The 20,082-nt window shown below is 37.5% G+C and overlaps 1 protein-coding gene across 1 annotated transcript; it reads left to right on the top strand.

Moving 5' to 3' along the window:
• Positions 1-6,428: 6,428 nt before the first annotated feature.
• Positions 6,429-19,633, top strand: LOC121167476 (prostaglandin-E(2) 9-reductase-like). Its single transcript, XM_040996912.1, has 9 exons — positions 6,429-6,547; positions 10,575-10,742; positions 11,794-11,910; positions 12,719-12,796; positions 13,201-13,323; positions 15,985-16,094; positions 16,380-16,545; positions 17,585-17,667; positions 19,475-19,633. The coding sequence occupies exons 1-9, from the start codon at positions 6,464-6,466 to the stop codon at positions 19,515-19,517; spliced, it is 972 nt and encodes a 323-aa protein (XP_040852846.1). The 5' UTR covers positions 6,429-6,463; the 3' UTR covers positions 19,518-19,633.
• Positions 19,634-20,082: the final 449 nt, after the last annotated feature.

The following is a 20,082-nucleotide window of genomic DNA, read 5'->3' as shown; positions in this document are numbered from 1 at the left end:
GCTGGAATTGGGGATGGGCCGGGCCGGACCAGGCTACAATACCCACTAGCAAATGCCAAGGTGAGGTGGGCCATACCAGACTTGGCCGCAGTGCCTAACCAGCACACGTGAGAATCAGGGAAGGAGGGGGTAAAGCTGGGTAAGAGGAATGTGGAGGACTCTTCCTGCTCGACAGCCACTCCCACTAGAGAGTGTGAATTGGGATGGGAGCAGACCAGACCAGGCAGGGCTACAATACCTGTGGGCCTCATGTGAACTAGATCAGGGAAAAGCCAGGCTGGGATGACTGTTCCTACTGGTGCAAGCATAAATTAGAGTGGATGAGGGTTGGTTGGGCTTAGCTGCAACATCAGCTGGCAGAGGCTGGCACTGGGGGCTAATTCTGTCAAGTTAAATTCCAGAACCACCTGAAGAGTGCATAATCTGGGAGTGGTCTAGAAGGGAAATAATGGGCACCTCCCTCTTGGGTTACCACTCCCACTGGAGAGCATGAAAACTAGGACTAGAGCAGGGGTGGATAGACAGAACAGCACCTGTCAGTATGTGTGTGGGCTGGATGGCAGGGCTGGTTGGGTTGAACTAGGCTTCAATACTCATTGACATGTATGAGAGCTAAATGGGATGTGGGACAAACTGAACACATTTGTGGTATATACTGGCAAGCATGGGGACCAGGATAGGGGGCAGGCCTGGTGGAGGTTATGGGGAGTCACCCCGACTAGGCCACAGCTCCCACTTGTTTGCGTGAAGGCTGAATATGAAGTGCATAGGATCCGGCTCGACTACAACATCCATTGGTTCGCATGGAAGACAGGGCTGGGAACAGAACTGACCCAGCAATTGCAACCACCAACATGTACATAAGTTGACTGGGGCAACAGACTGTGCTGGACCCTGTACTGGCTAGCACACACAAGAATCAGGTCTGGGATCACCTCAGAAGAAGTTTCTTTGGGGATCCTTCCAACTGAACTGCTGATCTCAGAACCCCAATCATGAAGAAACTATGTCACCCAGTGGATTCTGAAGAGATTTCATTGTGCTTGGAATGGCAAAATTGGCAGCAATTCACAACTCTTGAACTATCAAAACTGCATGAGGAAGACCCTCAGAGCATGCTCCACATTGGGGACCTGGGATGGGTGAGACTCTGGGTGGGTCTTCTCCCTTTATCGCTCCCCTTACTCCAGAAACAGAAAAAAATAAAATAGTATTAATGTGGAAACAATGGGCGTACCCACTTTCCTGTAGCCCTTGACACTTTGTGCCCTAATCAACCATGTAAAGATTATCAAAATTTAAAAATGTATGTAAATTATAAAAAAATCTTTAAAAATGGATAAAAATGCAAGACATTGGGAAATACATGAAGGAAAGTATATGAAAAACATCCAAAACATTGACATAGGCATTCTTTACGGTGAAAGCTCCAATGTGCAGACAACAAAAATTAATATTCTCCAAGAGTATGATTGATTATCATACATTAAAAATATCATATTCTGATATTTTCTGACTTCTGAGTTCTGAGTTCTCACACTGCATGATGTAACTTCAACTATCAAATTACTTATAGATAAGGGAACTGACTTATCAAAGTTCACCCGAAACAGATTTTTCTGCCTCATTGCTGTCTCTGATTGCCAAAAAGTTATTTGCAGTTTGGGACCTTTGCTCACATTTTTTCCCTAGCTAATCCCGTAATCCAACAGCAGATTACTGTAGACAGAGAATTTTGGATGTTCACTACAGGAGAAATTTTCATGGGTTACTTTGGCTTTAATTAGGAATGGAGTAAGCACTAAAAATTAACATATCATTGGACCTCTAGCTTCCTATCTTTTAAATTTTTTTTGTCATATTTCCCAACTGTAAGCACACATATTGACTGCCACAGTCATGCAACAGAGCAGCTACAGTATGTTTTACATTTGGCATAATTCTTGGTGTAGCTCCTGTCTTGTTTCAATAGTACCCACACCAAAGTATAAAGAACTTTATGACAGCCACCAACTTGGATGTTGCAAGAACCATTTCATTGCTAGTATGGTGGTTGTATTGTATTTTATGACGTCAATGATTTCCTGGAATTGATAGTGAGCTGGCCTGGCCTCATTGATCTCAATGACACAGAACTAAATTAATGCAAGTGAGGTCATAATCAGGCAAGCTAGGATGCCAATGCACACATCTATAACACACTTTCTGAGTACTGAAACTTTAGAAATGTATCTGACTATTTTCTTCTAGAAGTGATTCTTCTTGTCTTCATGAATATTAAAATAACCTATTATTTTTGGTGAAATAAAATCCCTTAAGATAAATAGACGTGACTTTAGAGGAGCAAGGGGGAGCAAGGGGGAATCTCTATTCATCATCTAAGTTGTGAGGCCTAATGTCACATGTTCAAAATTTGCCAATGAAGAAAAACAAATACCAGATATAAATACATAGTATTACAGTGAAGTTTTCTTAATTGGTGTGTTTTGTGTCTCATCTGGAGTAACATGTTGCTTTCATGTTTCTTTCAGAAGATGATGATCAATATTTTGTAACCAAGAGACATATCTTAGAAAAAGATAGTTTTCAATAGGACAGAATTTCCATAGATTACATTCTTATAAAGAGACAAAAGTGTTACATTACTGACTTTTTTATGTCCTCCAAGAGAAATAATAACATTTTAAAGTAAAGTCTTTGAAAACTACTTCCAAATTATTATTATGAAATTACCATAATCAGACTAACTTTAATTATTTGTTCATCATTCTTATTTATTATAAAATTAGTTTATCAAGATAATAACTGCATTTTTCATCCTGTAAAATATAATGTGCTTATCTAGGGCTACACTGTAACAAAGCTTAATCATGAGGATTATATATCTTCATGAAACCTGCAATTTCTTCATTATAAGACACTAAAAATATACAAATTTTAAATATCAAAAAGTTACTTTCAGAAAACAGAGGGAATTAACCCAATTTAATATGTTATTTATCTTTTATATGAATTTGAGGCCTATCTACAGCTGCTTTCAGATATTTTGTGTTTATATTTAAATGTCTAATTATATTTTTTAGGTATTTTAAAAGATCAGATATAATTAGTTGTAATTTACCTGTAATTTAATTTGAAAAATTAATACAGAGTTGATATTCAGGGAGCATTAATCAACCAATTGTTTCTTCAAGTTCCTGGACAAATAGATCCCAGCAAGATCACTCCGATTCCCTGCTTATACAAGTACACACTGTGTTTCACTTTAATCTAACTCATGGATAAATATAAGCAAAGTTTCCCTCTGATCAGCATGGTATAAAATATAAAATGACCATTTGTCATTATTTACAAAGTGAATATCATTTCACATACCTTCTCGTAGGCCTCCCTGAATTTGCCACCTGACCTTTCATCCAAGCTGGTTCCCTGAGCATATTCTTGGTCAGCTCACTTGTAAAGATACTCCATTGCTTATTTTCTTGCAGTCCTCACATCTGTGCTGTTGGTTGGGAAACCCCGGGCTGTTGCTCGTTTTTGAAATACGTGCTTCTTTCAGACTAAACGCAGTGACTTCCCTGGTCTCCATGGACAGAGAGAACTACCGTCTGGCAAACATATCCTTTGAAATACTTATCTAAAATCTGAGAGCTTCAGGGATTTCCTCCCCTGAAATGTCAATGAAATGGTTGTTATCATTTCTCCCACCAATCTCCATCCTTCTGAGCAAATCTGCTTTTCTCCAAAAGAATTAGAAAAACACATCATACAAGTAGTAAGTTCTGTGTTAAGAAAGGGTCTTCATGGAAACCAAAAGCCCATTTCTTTTTTTCACAAACCTGCAAATTTAGTACCTGCTTTCTGCTCTGTGGAAATAGTGCAATTGGCGTGACTTACTAAGAAGCAATGTGAGTTAACCAGAAGAGAGATGTCCAGTCAACAACATCTGAGAAAATTCCTCCATTACTACCTGCTCACTACCAAGGTCTCTTTCTTAATAATCATGAGAAAATGGATGAATTGTTAATCAGAAAAAGCAAAGGTAGAAAGAAAACGCAAAACCGAGGTAAATGGCTCCATATCAAAAGTAGTAAATAATTCATTTTGGAAATACATTTGACTTTAAATTGACTTTAAATACACTGACTTTAAATTGTTAAGGAATATTGTTTCTATATCAATTTATTTAAGATGTGCTTTTTTAAATCATGAAAGGATGCTTTTTTTATCAAATACTTTCTCTGTGTCTAATGAGGTCATCAAATTATTTTTATCCTTCAGTTATTGATATGAAGCATCATTTTTTTTTTTTTTTTAAAGATTTATTTTTATTATTTTTTATTGGAAAGGCGGATATACAGAGAGGAGAGACAGAGAGGAAGATCTTCCATCCGATGATTCACTCCCCAAGTGAGCCGCAACGGCCGATACTATGCCGATCCGAAGCCAGGAGCCTCTTCCGGGTCTCCCACGCGGGTGCAGGTTCCCAAAGCTTTGGGCCGTCCTCAACTGCTTTCCAGGCCACAGGCAGGGAGCTGGAAGCGGGGCTGCCGGGATTAGAACCGGCGCCCATATGGGATCCCGGGCGTGCAAGGCGAGGACTTAACCACTTGCGCCACCGCGCCGGGCCCGAAGCATCATTTTTATCACTTGGCTTATGCTGAACCATCCTTCTTTTCCTGCAGTAAAACCCACTTAGCTATGTTGGATGGTTTTTGTGATGTGTTGCTGGATTTCCTTGGCTGCAATATGCACATTAATGCTTAACGGAAGGGTTAACTATGGGAAATAACTTAGGCCTGAAAACTGTTTTGTACTACTCTCAGAAAAAAAAGTCTCCAGGCGGGAATCACCATGAAGTGTGGGGGTTGGGGTTAGAAAGTTCCAGCCAGCAGTTACAAAGGAAACATTAGTTCTCCACACTACCTGATAAAGGAGTGGCAGGGCACCTCTGCTTACTGTCAGAGATGAAAGAAAATGTTGGAGCAGACTGATGTGCTTTGAGTACTTTCTTCAGCCCACATGGAAATCGTATCCAGATGACTGAGTTACTATTGTGTCATGTTGTGCCCTTTGAATCCACTGTGGGATCTATCCCCACAGTCAGGGCTGAGCAGGTACATGTGAAAGCAGCAACAACCTAGGATTTGTCAAATGTTTGGGCGTGGGGAACATATATCAGAAGTGTATGGTCCTGAATTATCATAGCGCCTACCTATTTTGAAGTGTTGTAAGATCCACATAAATCATCTGTTCTCCACCATCTGTCTACCCAAAATGGAGAGAGTTTTATGGGTTCCGACTCTGTGGCCACTACTGCCCTGTCAGACTTCATTGGACCCATGAAGCTCAGTTGACCTTGCTAGAATGCAGAAATGACATTTTAGACTGACATTAAAGTCTGTAAGTGTTGTAGAATTATTTTGTAGTTAGCCATGTTACTATTGATGCTGGACCATTAAAATGGCCTTCATATTCCAGAGCAGGTGAGGAAGTAGATGCATCAGCTTGTGGTAGAGGCATTGGTGTCTCTGCTGGATTTTGGAGGTTCAATGTTCTCTCTCAACTTCATCACCTACTTCCTTAGCTTTTGGGAAAGTGGATTGTTATATGAATACCTGTTTAAAATGATTGCACCTGTGGTACAATCATTGAAACTACCAAATTAATATAATTCTCAGAATTTTAACTGTTGCTATTTCATTGAAGGTTAATCTTTTAAAAATATATCAGAAATCAATGTTTTAATTGAAAAGTCAGATATACAGAGGAAGAGAGACAGAGAAGATCTTCCATCCCTTGATTCACTCCCCAAGTGGTCACAATGACTGGAGCTGAGCCAATCTGCAGCCAGAAATCCAGAACCTCTTCTGAGTCTCCTAAATGGGAGCAGGGTTCCAAGGCTTTGGGCTGTCCTCAATTGCCCTCCCAGGCCAGAAGCAGGGAGCTGGATGGGAAGCGGGGCTGCTGGGATTAGAACCAGCACCCATATGGGAACCCGAGCATGTGCAAGGCGAGGACTTTAGAAGCTAGGCTACTGCACTGGGCTCCCAGAAATCATTTCTTTAATTCTCTGTATCTATGTTTATATGTGCAGCACAGTTGTTTCAAACAATGTTTGGCTAGATGGGTTTTCATCCCAAAAATAAAACAAGAAAATGGATAGTTTATGGGGTATTAAAGTCAACAGTTGTTGGTTAAATGTTTTCAGTGTTTTTAAAATTTATGAGTATTTCTAAATAAAGAAATTTACAAATGTAATGATTTAATTTTATCTTTAATAAAAGTATCTTTCATATAACATAATGAGCTGTTTCAAAATGTTTGATTAAATGTGGAATACTGCTTTAACTTCATTCCTCCTGTGTCTTAGACTTTAGACAGACAGTTGAGCTATGGACTTCCTGTTATCACTGTGAAGGCAGAAGCAAGCAGAGTGCTCTCAGCCAGCAGAACTAAAGCAATGGATTTCAAGCATCAGCGTGTGGCATTAAACGACGGTCACTCCATTCCTGTACTGGGATTTGGCACTTATGCACCTGACGAGGTAATTACATTGCTTTTTGCTTGAGGGGACAAGAGAAAATAGAGCCGGAATTTGAGGAATGTGATCTAGCCTTCCAAGTCAGCAGGTTTCTGTGTGACTGTCAGTTTCACTGTGTTGTCTCAACCCTGTGTGTGCCAGAGTAATCTCATGCAGGAAATTGAACTTGGTGACCCTTTATTCAGCCTGACAGTCAGATTCCCCGCTGACAGCCTCCTGCTGATGATCTCAGACCTTTGTTTTGCTTCCTCCATCAGTATGCTGACTTTACTAATGAGAAAAATAGTCCACCCTCAACAGGACAGTTATGCTTTCTGTTTCAGTCTGCAGATTGTGGTAGCAAAGAAAAAAAAAATTTCAGCGTGACTACTTCCTAGCATGCTTGCCTGATATTTGATTGCACTTGGAGTGAGGGTTTTTTTTTTTCCCCAGAATTGTTTTCCTCCTCCCAAAACACGGAATGCTGAAGGAGAATGTTTGTAATTGTAACGAAAATGCATGCGGTATGAAATTTATCAGTAATGTTTTGGCAATGAGTTAACACAAACATCGCAGAGCAATTACTGGAGCTTGGCAGTGTAGATTTTCCCTTATCCTACTCTCACACTGAGAAATGGATGAATGGAATCACAACATTTTAGGCAGAAACAGAAAGAGCGATTCTAAGCGGTTTATTCCCATTAACCAATAAAGGACTCAGACAAGTGTATGGTGCAACCTGGACACCAAGGAAGGATTCTGCACACTGACATTGTCCTCTAATGAAGTAACTGTGGGACATGGGTCAGCTTACCTAAAATTTGAGCTTCTATTCCATCCTTGCATGTGACTTAAGAAATTAATGAAGAATATTTTCAGAACACTTGCCAAGTTAATTTTCAGCCTGAGGTACCATGTAGGAGAGGGAATGATCAAGGATATCCCTAGTGCTTCAGCTCTTGTAAATGTCTGAGGGCCCTCTCACCTGGAAACGGTAGAGCTGTCCTTGAGGAAAGGATAGCAGAACCCAGTTACGCTTCATTGTTCTAACACTGAGTGATGTGACTCTCAACTTATCAAATCAATGAAAAAACATTTGTTTCATTTATCTTTTGACCTTTAATAAACGTTTACAAATTTTTGTCCAGTTTTGGGAAATTTATAATTTTAAATTTTGCTCAATTTATAAAGTATCTGAAAATAGTAACCTGTTTTTAAGGGATAACAATGAAAATAATAATTCTGTAGAGGTAATTTATTATTTGAAGATATGCATCCATTGTATATACACTTTTGAATATTTATTAATTTTAAATGTAGAGTTTCAAAAACATTAGCAGTGACAGAAATGGAGACAGCTTTTCCATCCCTTGGTTCATTCTCCAGATACTTGATGCAAAGAGGTGATTCAGGTCAATGCCAGCAACCAGGAGCCTCATCTGGGTTGTCTACATGGGTGCTTAACACAGCACATTAACAGCATAATAATTCCAAAGTATAGCATGTGGGGTGTATCAAAATCTGTACGCAATGCTGGCATCACAGGTGGTGTTGTGCCGGTTTTTGAAATCCCCAGATAATCATCAAGTCTGAAGTCGGTGCTAAGGCATAAAGGTGGTTTATTCAGGTTAGCCTAGGTCTCCCAGCCACCTCCCCCAGCCCAGCATGGCTGGGCGGGGGAGGGGCAGCCGCAGCCGAGGCTGCAAGGATCCACAAGGAGGACCAAAGAAGCGCGAGCCAGAAGAGCGAGGGAAGGGGCCCGAGAGCCCAAGCCCCCCAGTTCTTATACATTTTAGGCTATTAATTATACAGTCATGATTTAGCAGGCTTCTATTGGTGGGTTTGAAACAAGCAACTTTCAAAAAGTACAAATTGATAAGCTATTGGGCTGTGAATCTTATCAAACACCAGGTACTTCCTTCCTGAGGAGTGGTCTGCCTACGTGACCTGCCAGGTGTCCTGCTGGGTGTCACGTAGACTATCAGGCCTGAGGTTCACACAGCCCCCAGCCAAGCCATTAAGGCAGAATCACAAAAGGCAGAAAACGCCTAGGTTCTTCAGTGGCACTACACAGCTCTTTGTTTTTAAATTTCATTTCATTTTATGACACAATTTCATAGGCTCTGGGATTCCCCCAACCCCTCCCCATACCCTCCCCCCATGGTGGATTCCTCCACCTTGTTGCAGTATTACAGTTCAAATCCAGTCATGATTCCTTCATTGCAAGCATGTACCATGCATAGAGTCCAGCATCTTATTGTCCAGATAAATTCAGCAGTTTCTTGGGGAGACCATCCCTGGTCTGAAAGCAGAGCTGGCGGAATATCACCCGTCTGATGAAAAGCCACAACATAACAACCACAATAATTTACAACACTATGGAGTTAATTGGCATGGTATTGAGTAACTAATATGTTAGAAAATGCAAGTTCTTAACCACATCCTGTGACTACTTCATTGACATTTCAATTTTAGTTTACATATGACTAGCTGCTATACACCTTAAAGTGACTATAGGGTACTATTCAGCTGTCTCTCACACAGCTCTTGACATAAACTTACTGTTGGCATTTATTTTTGTGTGCATGTGATTTGGGATGGGGCATACAGAACAGCTCTGTAGGAAAACATGAACATAATTTTCTTCAGTGCATTCAACTGGTTGCCTATTTTCAATCTTTATCTCGTTAGTATTAGGGAACCCACATTGTTTCTCATTCTCTAACGTATTGAGTTGGTGGCTGCAGCTACAATGCTTGTGCAGACTGTAGAGTGTATGCATTCCTGCTGTTTTGTCTGTTTTTGTGGTATGGTTATTATATGTATGGGCTAACACAGATCTGTTTACTTGAAATTTACTTGAAATTCAAAGCAAACTGATTTCTTTAAAGTTTTCAGGCCAGTGTGGTGTCATAACCATGTAATCCTTAACCCTGCAGTTCCAGCATCTTATAAAGGCACCTTTATGCCCCAGTTGTTCCACTTCTGATTCAGCTCCCCACTTATGGCCTAGGAAAGTAGCAGAAGATGGCAAAGGCCCTTGGGGCATTGCACCTATTTTATAGACCAAGAAAAAAATCCTGCCTCCTAACTCTGATCAGCTTAGTTCTGCCATTGCAGACAACTGGTAAGTGAAGCAGTGAATGGAAGATAATTATTTGTTTCTTTTGCTTTCTGCAAATCTTCCTTTGCAATAAAAATAAATCAATGTTAAAAAATAAAGTTTTTAAATACTGTAAATATACTTCTCACAGAATCGAACAACTTCTTTTTATTACTGTGGATGAGGATGAATAGTTCACATTACATTTTTTCCATATTTCTTTCCATTTAATTTTCACCTGTGTTAATTGTTCTTTATAAATACTCTGTATTAATATAATCATGGTACTAAGATAGTGCAGCATCCCTGTATTCTTACATTAAATAATAAAGCCAGCTTAGTTCAGAAACTTTGACACTAGTGATTAAAACAACAGTCCCAGGCCCCACACTGTAGCCCGATGGCTAAAGCTCTTGTTTTACATATGCCAGAATCCCACATGGGCACCAGTTTGTGTCTTGGCTGCTCTGCTTCCCATTTAGCTCCCTGCTTGTGGCCTGGGAAAGTGGTGGAGGATGACCAAAATCCTTGGGACCGTGGACTCACATGGGATACCCAGAAGAAGCTCACGGCTCCTGGATTCAGTTTGGCTCAGTTCCAGCCATTGTGGCTGCTTGGGGAGTGAATCAAAGGATTGAATATCTTCTTGTCTGTCTATCCTCTCTGTATATCTTACTTTCTAAAATAAATAAATAGATAGATAGAAAAATAAATAAATAAATAAATAAAATGTTTTAAATAATTGCCCCATGTGAAGAATTTCTTAACCAACCTACCTCTTGGTATTAATTAGGAAAGATTCAGGCAAATTGAAATTCATTCATTTCCCCGAAATGCAAACTTATTCAAGGACAAAAGAAATGAATGATTGCTGTGAAAGTCACTAATGATGCCTGAACCTACTTTAGTCACGTGGTTCTGCAAATAGTCTTGTGTCTTCTTTTCTAGGTTCCTAAGAGTGAGGCTTGTAAGGCCACCAAAATAGCCATAGATGTTGGGTTCCGCCATATAGATGCGTCTCATGTGTACCAAAATGAAAAGGAAGTAGGTCAGGCCATTCGAAGCAAGATTGCAGATGGCACTGTGAAGAGAGAAGACATATTCTACACCTCCAAGGTATTTCGTAGTTGATGCGTAAGAATACTCAATAATGAAATGGGATCTATAAGTATGATAAATATACGTGATATGCGTGTTTTCATTTTTTTTAAGTATGCAGGGACCTTTAATGTATCTTCTGACTTGTTTTATCACTCAATATTCTTTCATGAGCATGTTGACCAGTGTCATTTAGTCGTATAATTTCTTGAAGATCTTACTGTTACTTTTCAACTTTATTCCTTGTGGTCTTTAAAGACGCATGATAGACATGCAGGATAAATTCAAGTTAAATATCCACCTTGGAAGGTTCAGATTCCACCTACATTAAATGATAATTTCTCCAGGTAAGTGATGGTGAATTGGCAATTTTTCTCCTTCTTTCTTAGAACCTGGACTCCATCTGCACATTTTATTCTGGTACTAACATTTCCATTTCCATTGAAAAATCTCTGTCGGTATCATTGGATTTCCTTTAGTAATGACAGTGCTTTCCTCTTGAGAATGTAACAACACTGTTTTCCTTTTCAAAATTAAAGTGCAATGTGCAGAGTGTCTCAACTGATGGTACCTAGTTGGGGTTCCATGAACTTCATGCATACTGATATCCATAATTTTCTCTGATTAGGAAAAGTTTTCTACTGTTATTTCATTGACTGGGTTTTCTTACTCTTTATTCCCCCCCCCTTTAGGAATTCCAAAGCCTTAAATAATGATATGCAAGAAATTATGGACAATAATATTTTTTTATTTTGTTAATCTGAGATATTTGAAAACAAGTCTTTAAGATCATATATTATTCTTTATTCTACTTCTATGATTTGTTTTTAGGGTTTTAAAAGTATTTACACTTGATTTAATCACCATGGATTAGTGTGTTTACCATTAATAACTAAATCAGTGGCAACAGGTTCTGATGATATGCAGGACACAGGAATAACAAAGAAAGTATCATTTTCTTCCACATTTATAACTTTTAATTTAAAAAGTCTAAAAAATACATTAAGAAAACAGTGAAATTTCAATAATATAGCTATCCAGTACAACTTCTACTCTTTAAATCCTGCAGCTTTGGTGCACTTTTCTTCGACCAGAGCTAGTACGAACAGGCTTGGAACAGTCACTGAAAGCTCTTCAACTGGACTACGTAGATCTGTACATTATTCATTTCCCTGCAGCTATGAAGGCAAGTAGTTAACATCATCAAATTTATTTCATGTTAGCTGTCAGTGTGACTATCATATTTATGAATGAGTAAATGATACTGATACATTTGTAGAAGTTTCACATATGTGAGTTACAGAAACTTCTTAAACTGGTTTCAACAATACGGTTTATTGAAATATGTAAATAGGAAGCCCATGTCATGAGCAATGTACACATTTTAAGTAACTTTAGGATATATGTTTTTATCAGTATTTTTCCATAGTAGTATTACAGATTTAATTAGCTTTCATCTGAACGTTTTCCTTGATAGCACTTATGGCTCTGAAGCTGTTATCAAGTTATATCCATTAACATTTCATAGCTGATGCATCTTCTAGTGTTACACTATAACCTTGATCCATGTTCTATGGTGCAAGTACTTGCTCTTTGATACACATATTAACAGGGACATGAGGTACACTGCTTGTGTATTTTTTAGTGTGTGTGAAGATTACAATCCATTATTGGTAGAGATGAAAGTTATGTAAGTATTACTTTTTACAGTGAAAGAAAGTACAGAACACAGAAAATCTAAGAAACACCATTAGGATCCTGACAATAGGATTAATTAATACATACATAACAGTTAGAAGAACAATAACATGTAACATAATGCCAGTCTTTACCATTTGATATGCAAAACATGTTGCAAGTACATGTCTGTGGAATGATGCTCCACATATTTCACTGAGTCTCAGTATTCCCACCTTAAATGCATCTGGGTGTATTGCTGTTGTGTGGATACCTGAATTTGCTGATCTAATGAAACACGACTGCTACTATTCTAGCCTGGGGAGGAGCTGTTCCCGACAGATGAAAATGGAAAACCAGTACATGACAGAGTGGACCTCTGTGCCACATGGGAGGTGAGTACTCTCAGGAATGAATAAAAAATAAACAATAAAGGGAGACTGTAGGATGTAGGTTAATATAAAGAACAGGTTAGTCATACCTGGATGTATAAATGCACACAATTATTAATGGTTAATGTGTTGAATTGGGTGGAGGAGAAAGACAAAACTAGAATTCCATAAACAGAAATGCAGAAGAATTAAGAACAAAAGAGATGGGCTTATTTTTTCCATTCACACACAGTAATTTCTCCATTTTCTTTTGGAGGGCAATAAGATGTGTATCCTTAGTGTCATTGTATTTTCCCATTTTGAAACATTTTTTCTTGTTTTCACAGAATATTTTTTTAGATATGTCATCATATCTTTATATTATCCTCATTATCTCTGGAAATACTTATTCCAATCTTTCCTCTTAGGCCTTGGAAAAGTGCAAGGACGCAGGACTGGTCAAGTCCATCGGGGTTTCCAACTTCAACCGCAGGCAGTTGGAGATGATTCTGAACAAGCCAGGCCTCAAGTACAAGCCCGTGTGCAACCAGGTGAGAATTATCAGATTTCTCTCATGCTTTTCATTCTTTTCTTCTTGTACCACAGTCAGAAATCCATTTGTTCTCCACTCCCCTTCAGTACATGCTCTAGAACGCAAAATCTGCAGGCAGAGTGTCTGCCTGTTTGGAGGGCAAGAAGGGCCTTCCTTTGTCTCTATGTTTTGTAATGTCTTAGTGAAAAGGTAAGGCATTGTGAGGGCTGAAAAACTAAAGATGGTCAAGAAAGACAAAAGTCAATATTCAAACATGAATAAAATGGTGAATTTATATGAGATTAATGAGTAAGTAGATTAAGAGGACCATGGATTGCTGAAGAACATTTGGAAAGCACCGTACATCTGAAAAAGGGCCATGAAAACATATCATCTGCAGTATATAAAGATAGTGTAACTATAGGGGAAGATAGGTGTGAAGGGTTTGTTTGGCATTTGAATGTTTGCATATTTCCTATTGGTATCTGTTCCTTCTGTAACCAGAGACAGGGAAAGATAAATGGAATGTGTGAATGTACCGTGGGGAAGTTACTAATTTCTGGTCATATTGTTGTGGTCCACATCTACACTCAGGAAGTTTTTGGCACAATTTAATTTTATCTTATTTTTGAACCCATTTTAGTTTGTATCTTCTCTCCTTCCTGCTATTAGATCCACTGTAAGCACTATGCTGTGCTTGGTTTCATGTTGTAATTTAGTATCCAACAACCCACAGCCAACTAGTCAAGATCTTTGACTGAAAAGTATGGCCTGTCATGTAGTAGTATAGGCAACTGATTTCAAAATAAAAATATTATAAAATTAATATGCTTTTTAATATTGTGTATATTCCAATTTTTATTTGAAAAACTTTCACATATTTAGAAATTTAGATAATATGACTATTCCATATTTCACTTGTATAATCAAAACTCGTGATATTTTAATGTCAAGTTAATATGCATGAAAGTTTATCTTATGCATATATGCAACAGATAGCTGAATCTTGATACTATGTAGTAAACATATAGCTAATTCCTGCAAAATTCATTATCATCTATTGTAAAAGAAGACACTATTATTTAATTATAGCTTTCATAATTGGATCTAAAGTAATTAACAATTTTTCCTCCTATTATTTAGCATCAGTCCTCATTAATACCCCCAAATATCTTCTCTTTGAATAACAAAACAGTAGTAAATGACATGCCGAATTTTGACATGCTTCTCTTAGTATCCTCTTTTGAACATAGGAAATGTTTTTTCCCAGCCAGATTTGGAAACATTTTTCAGTTGAACTAACTTTTTAGATTACTGACATATAATAATAGATCAGTTGTTTCTCTACTTCATAATGATTTAAATGAGATGTTAAGGAACTGAGTGCATTAAGCTGAGTGCAAAAGGGAGCTATTCAAAAGCCAGGAACACCTGGACTTGTGTCTAACCTTGGAACACCAAGTGGCAGACCAAAATCCACAGTGCTATCTCTCCTTTGTGCCTCCCTCTGGTTAAAAATAACAGAAGAGAAAGTCCCTGGCCTCAATACTATCTCTTCTTATGCTTTCCTTGAGTTGCAATTAGCAGACCAAAGTATTCTAAGATGCTTTGTTAATGTCTTCTGCCTTACTTTTTTTTTTTAGTTTTACTAACATAAGAATAATTATTCTAAGAATTGCTAGCTTCACATAAGAATTAATGAAAGCCTTTGTGTGACATCTGCATTCTTTTGGGGTATAAAAGTCTCTGTATTCTCAAATAAAGTGCATCATCCTGAAAGTGTGGATGATGGCTGTAGTGTAGAATAATAAAATCATTTCTCCATTAAGCTTCTTCTTATTGTCTGTTTGATTCTATGTTTCAATGCTTTGTTATTTATAGATGTACATTTTTGTTGTGAAGAAATAATTTTCCCTTTTTATATATTCTATATAATTATGGTCTTATGGTTGTTTATTCACTCTGAAGTATAGAATAAGTTTTAATATTATCCCTTCCATCATTGTAATCTACTCAAAGGGGATCATGATATTCCTACTCTACTGCTTTTTTCTTCGATCGGAGTTTTTCTAATGAATGATAAAAACTTTTTGCTTTCTAGCATGCTTAAAGTTCAGGGTTAAAAGTGTGATTTACTTATCTTGATGTGGCATTTTTGATCTCTGTTTAACATTGAAAAAGTTGTTTAGCCATCAAGGTCTGGTCACAAAGTTGCTTCAACTTGGAAATGCTATATGTTCACATTTCCACTCTTAAAGTGGTTGCTTCTGAAAAAACAAACAAACAAACCTTACATCATTGTGGTTCAGCCTCTGGCAGACAATACCTGTGAAGCCTGCATCCTAAATTGAAGCACCAGTTCAAGTTACAGTTGCTGACTCATGTACTTGGCTCTGCCATCCACGTGGCAGACCAAGGTGGAGAATTTATATTAGCTTTGATGTGTCAAACCCAAAGCCATTATGGCCATTTGGGGAAGTGAATTGGAGGTACAAGATTCCCTTTCTCATGCTCCATTGCAAGAAAAATAAACATAATATAAAAATCTTGAAATAGAAAGTACTTATGATAATATTTTCATCATTAATCCCATCCTTTATTTCTAGATTCAGCTACTCTTTTTCTTTTTAAGATTGACATCCCATATAGTCTGATACATTTTAATTTCTTCTTTCTGCAGGTGGAATGTCATCCTTATCTCAACCAGAGCAAACTGCTGGATTTCTGCAAGTCCAAGGACATTGTTCTGGTGGCCTATGGAGCTCTGGGGTCAAGTCGAGATCCAAAATGGTAAAAGAAAAATGGAAAGGTTACCTAAAATACCTCTGCTAATGAGATACTATTCGTTGGACAGGGGTTAGTTTATGGTGTTAAATCTCAAGTGGCTCAGGGAAAGGGGATGATCTGCCTTCGTAGAAGATGATGGCAGTAGTGCAGATAATGTAGTGCAGCTGTCCCAGGGGCTACATTTGAGAAGCATTGGTCAAGAGTTGCTCCCTGCTTTGATTTTTTGGAAGCCTCTGAGGAACTGAATGCTTAGACTCAGGAGCTCAGCCTTTCTACCTTCCATTCAAGGGTGGACCAGAGCTTCCCTGTTCTCTTGGAAGATCCAGTGATTTGTTCCTTGCCTAAAGAGTACAAACAAAGTCCAGCTCTGATTGTTCTTCGCTACCAGTTGCAACGTGGAGTTGTGGTCCTGGCCAAGAGTTTCATTGAGAAGGAGATCAAAGAGAACATTCAGGTGAGGAACATGTGGGGATGCTGGGTTCAAAGATGGAGACAGTATAGGTCACTTTTTTTTCTCCTTTAGCTGTCAAGACATCTTAACTTTAAGTCTTTACCCAGGCATTCAAGTTTCTGTATAGTTCTCAGTCATATTTGTTGGATTGAATTGGTTGAAGAAAAAGCATAAAGTTTGTTTTCAGTGTTAAATTGGGAATTTAAAACATTATGAAAGTGATATCTTCAGTTCCTGAAATTAGGCCATTGGATTATGTGATTTTCTTTTATGAATTATGGCTTTTTTTCTTGAAAACTCCAAGTTCATAAATCTTTTTAGCTTTCTATGATGTAACTATTCTTCCTTTCTTCCATACACTTTCTTCTTTCCCTCCTCCTTCCTTCTTATTTTTTTTTTTCAATTTTTAAGAGAACATTTTTTTAATTTATTTTGCAACTACAATGTTCAACAAGTAAAAAGAAAGACACGGTTCCACTGAAATATGGACAAAGGATATAACAAACTCAAATCATAGGATATCAATTTCCCTTTATATTCCAACTTTTTTTCAATACTCTGTATTTTAGGTGCTACAAATCAATAAAAATATTTGTCTTTGGGGTTTTGGCTCATTTCACTAAGCATAATAGTCTCTTGTTGTTTCCACTTTTTGAAAAATGTATAATTTCTTTTTTTATGATTTTATAGCATCATGTATATAAAAATACATTTCTTTATGTAGTTTTTAGTTGGTTGGCATCTGGGTTGATTTCATATCAGAGCTATTTTGAATTCAGATACTATAACATGGGATATAGATAACACTTTTGTATGCCAATTCCATTTCCCTTGGTTAAAAACCCAAGGATGGGATGTTTGTGTTAGCAGTGGGTCTGTTGTTAGATTTCTGAGGAATCTGCCTAAGTGTAGCTTGAATTCCCACCAAACCTAGTGCTTAGGGTTTGTTGATTTGCTTGACATCTCAATATTTGGTAAATTTTAGTATTCTAAAATTGGCAGATAGTCTGTATGAAACTAATAAAATACTGTTCTCTAATAGGTATTTGGATTTCAGTTGTCTTCAGAGGATATGAATGTTTTAGATGGCCTGAACAGAAATTTTCGGTGCTACCGTAATGATTTGTAAGTGGTTCTATTTACTTTTCTGAGCAGAATGTAGGATACGTATTAGCTTCCATTCTTCTGTCTATGGACATGCACTTTAAGTATCATCCGTGTAGCCTGGTTTAATGTTTGTAAAATGATATTACTTCCTCTTTTCACAAGTCTATCAGTTCTTATCAGGTAAAATGCATTTCCCATAATCCCAATGTCTTAGCTAGCAATTCTGTTTCTTCACATTAGCATGTTTGTTTACATCACAAATTGTTAAGATCATTTGCCTTATAAGATTTTATAAACTTATACATAAACAAATAATTTCAGTAACTGTGATTTCAATGCCTACTTTTTAAGAAATGATTTCTTTGCTTATGGGAACTTGTCTTTAAAAAAGAGTCCTGAATTAAGAAAAATACCTTATAACACCATATTTGTGCTAGTAGGCCTGTTCAAAACAACTTTTTTCTCAAATAAGTTTTTCAGAATTATAATTAAAATTAAAAGTATCACCTATATGTCTGAAACAACCCAGGACTAATTTCAGAGAATGCGATATTTTAAACAGATGAATGAATAGTACCAAATTGAAGCAAAAATTTATTTGGTTATCAATTTCAATATCTCACAACGGTAAAGAAATCAAAGAATACAAAATCCACTGTCACTCAGGTGGCTTTGAGTATGAACAAATGAACAAGAGCTCAGTGGACTGGAAGTTTTGAAAATACCCATTTGAAAGAATATATGTGAGGGACCAGGGAGATGTTCCAGCGGCTAAATCCTTGCCTTGTATGCCTGGGATCCCATATGACTGCCTGCTTGTGTCGTGGTTGCTCCACTTCCCCTCCAGTTCCATGCTTTTGGCCTGGGAAAGCTGTAGAATATAGCTCAAACCCTGGCGACTCTGCATCTTTGTGACTGACTTTGGCTCCTGGCTTTGGGTCCGCTCAGCTCTGGCCTTGTGGCCACTTGAGGAATGAACCAGCAGATGAAAAATCTTGCTGACTCTTTTCCTCTCTGTAAATTTATCTTCCCAATATTTTTATATATATATTTTTTTTTTCCTGAAAATTAGATGTGGAAGAGACCAGATATCCTTATTTGAGATATCCTTATTGAGTGCTTTATTTCATAGTGTATGTCTTGTAAGAGTTATCATGGTGAAATAATTGGTCTTTTATGCATAAATATACACCAGTAATACATATACAAATCAATATATTTGCAAAACTATTAGAAGAATTACAAAACTGTTAACCTTTGGACATCGATACACAGAAATACACATCACTCCAAATGGCACTGTGCTTTAGATCCTTGCAACATAATATTTTAATATTTTGAAATCTCTATCTTTCTTTCCAATATGTTACTTAGGATTCATATACTACATTTACTTTGAAAAAAGTTGACCTTAGAATGCCAGACACTAATCATTATTTGAAAAACCTACACCCTCTAGAATCATTTTTATGTTGTATATGAATATGTCTTTGTTTAAGAATAAGCATAATATGCTATGTTGCGCTTGAATATCAGATGTTAGCACTGAATATTACTTAGTGTTATAGAAATGTGCAGTTAAATGGGATGTGATTGAATTTCTTATTCTGCATGTTCTGTATACTCAGTTGCAGTTTTAGTTATAATTATAAAGCTAAGTAAAATTAAATATATTTACAATTAACTCATGCTCATATAAAAATCAGATTTTAAAATCAGGAAAAAAGTCTTTTTTATTTTCTAGTGGTAAATCCATGGAAATTGTTTCACTGCTGTTCTTGAAATGTGGTCACTGAGTTAAGATTGTGTGTTATTTTCTTTTTAGTCTTGCTGACCACCCAGATTTCCCATTTTCTGATGAATATTAACATGGAGACTGTGTTCATGGCTTCTGCCCAAGCTCCTGCGAGTGAATGGTGATGCAGGAGACATCTCAGATGCTGGTGACTGGACTCTCTCTTCTTGGTATGAGCTGCTTAACAACTCACCCTCAACTGCTGCCACATATCCAGAGAATAACCCATGCCTGTCAACTCTGTCAATATATAGAATAAATAATCTGTTATTAAAGATTTTGGCCTGACACTATTTGTAACAGGTGTCTGCTCTGCTTCGCTCCGGCTCCTTAATTCCTCAAGTTGATTTGCTTAGGTGTTTTGAGACCTGCAAGGAAGGCAAATAATTAGCTGAGGATATTTTTCGGAGTAAGGTGGGAAGGATTTGCAGCCTGAACAGCGTTTACTGGGCTTTCTTCAGACATTGTTTCTTTAGTGCTTTCAGGAACAAGCCAAATCTGTGTAAATCTCAGCAGGCAAGGCAATGCTGCAGAATGAACAACAGTCCAATGATTCTCTTTCAGCATCTCATGAATTAGAGATACTGACCCTTTGGTATTTGGTACCCCTGGGCGGCTTACAGTCAACAACGGATGCA

This window comes from Ochotona curzoniae, unplaced genomic scaffold, assembly GCF_017591425.1.
Source record: "Ochotona curzoniae isolate NIBS_2020 unplaced genomic scaffold, NIBS_Ocur_1.0 patch374, whole genome shotgun sequence".
Lineage (NCBI taxonomy): Eukaryota > Metazoa > Chordata > Mammalia > Lagomorpha > Ochotonidae > Ochotona > Ochotona curzoniae.
This window is presented reverse-complemented; position numbering and strand designations above follow the sequence as displayed.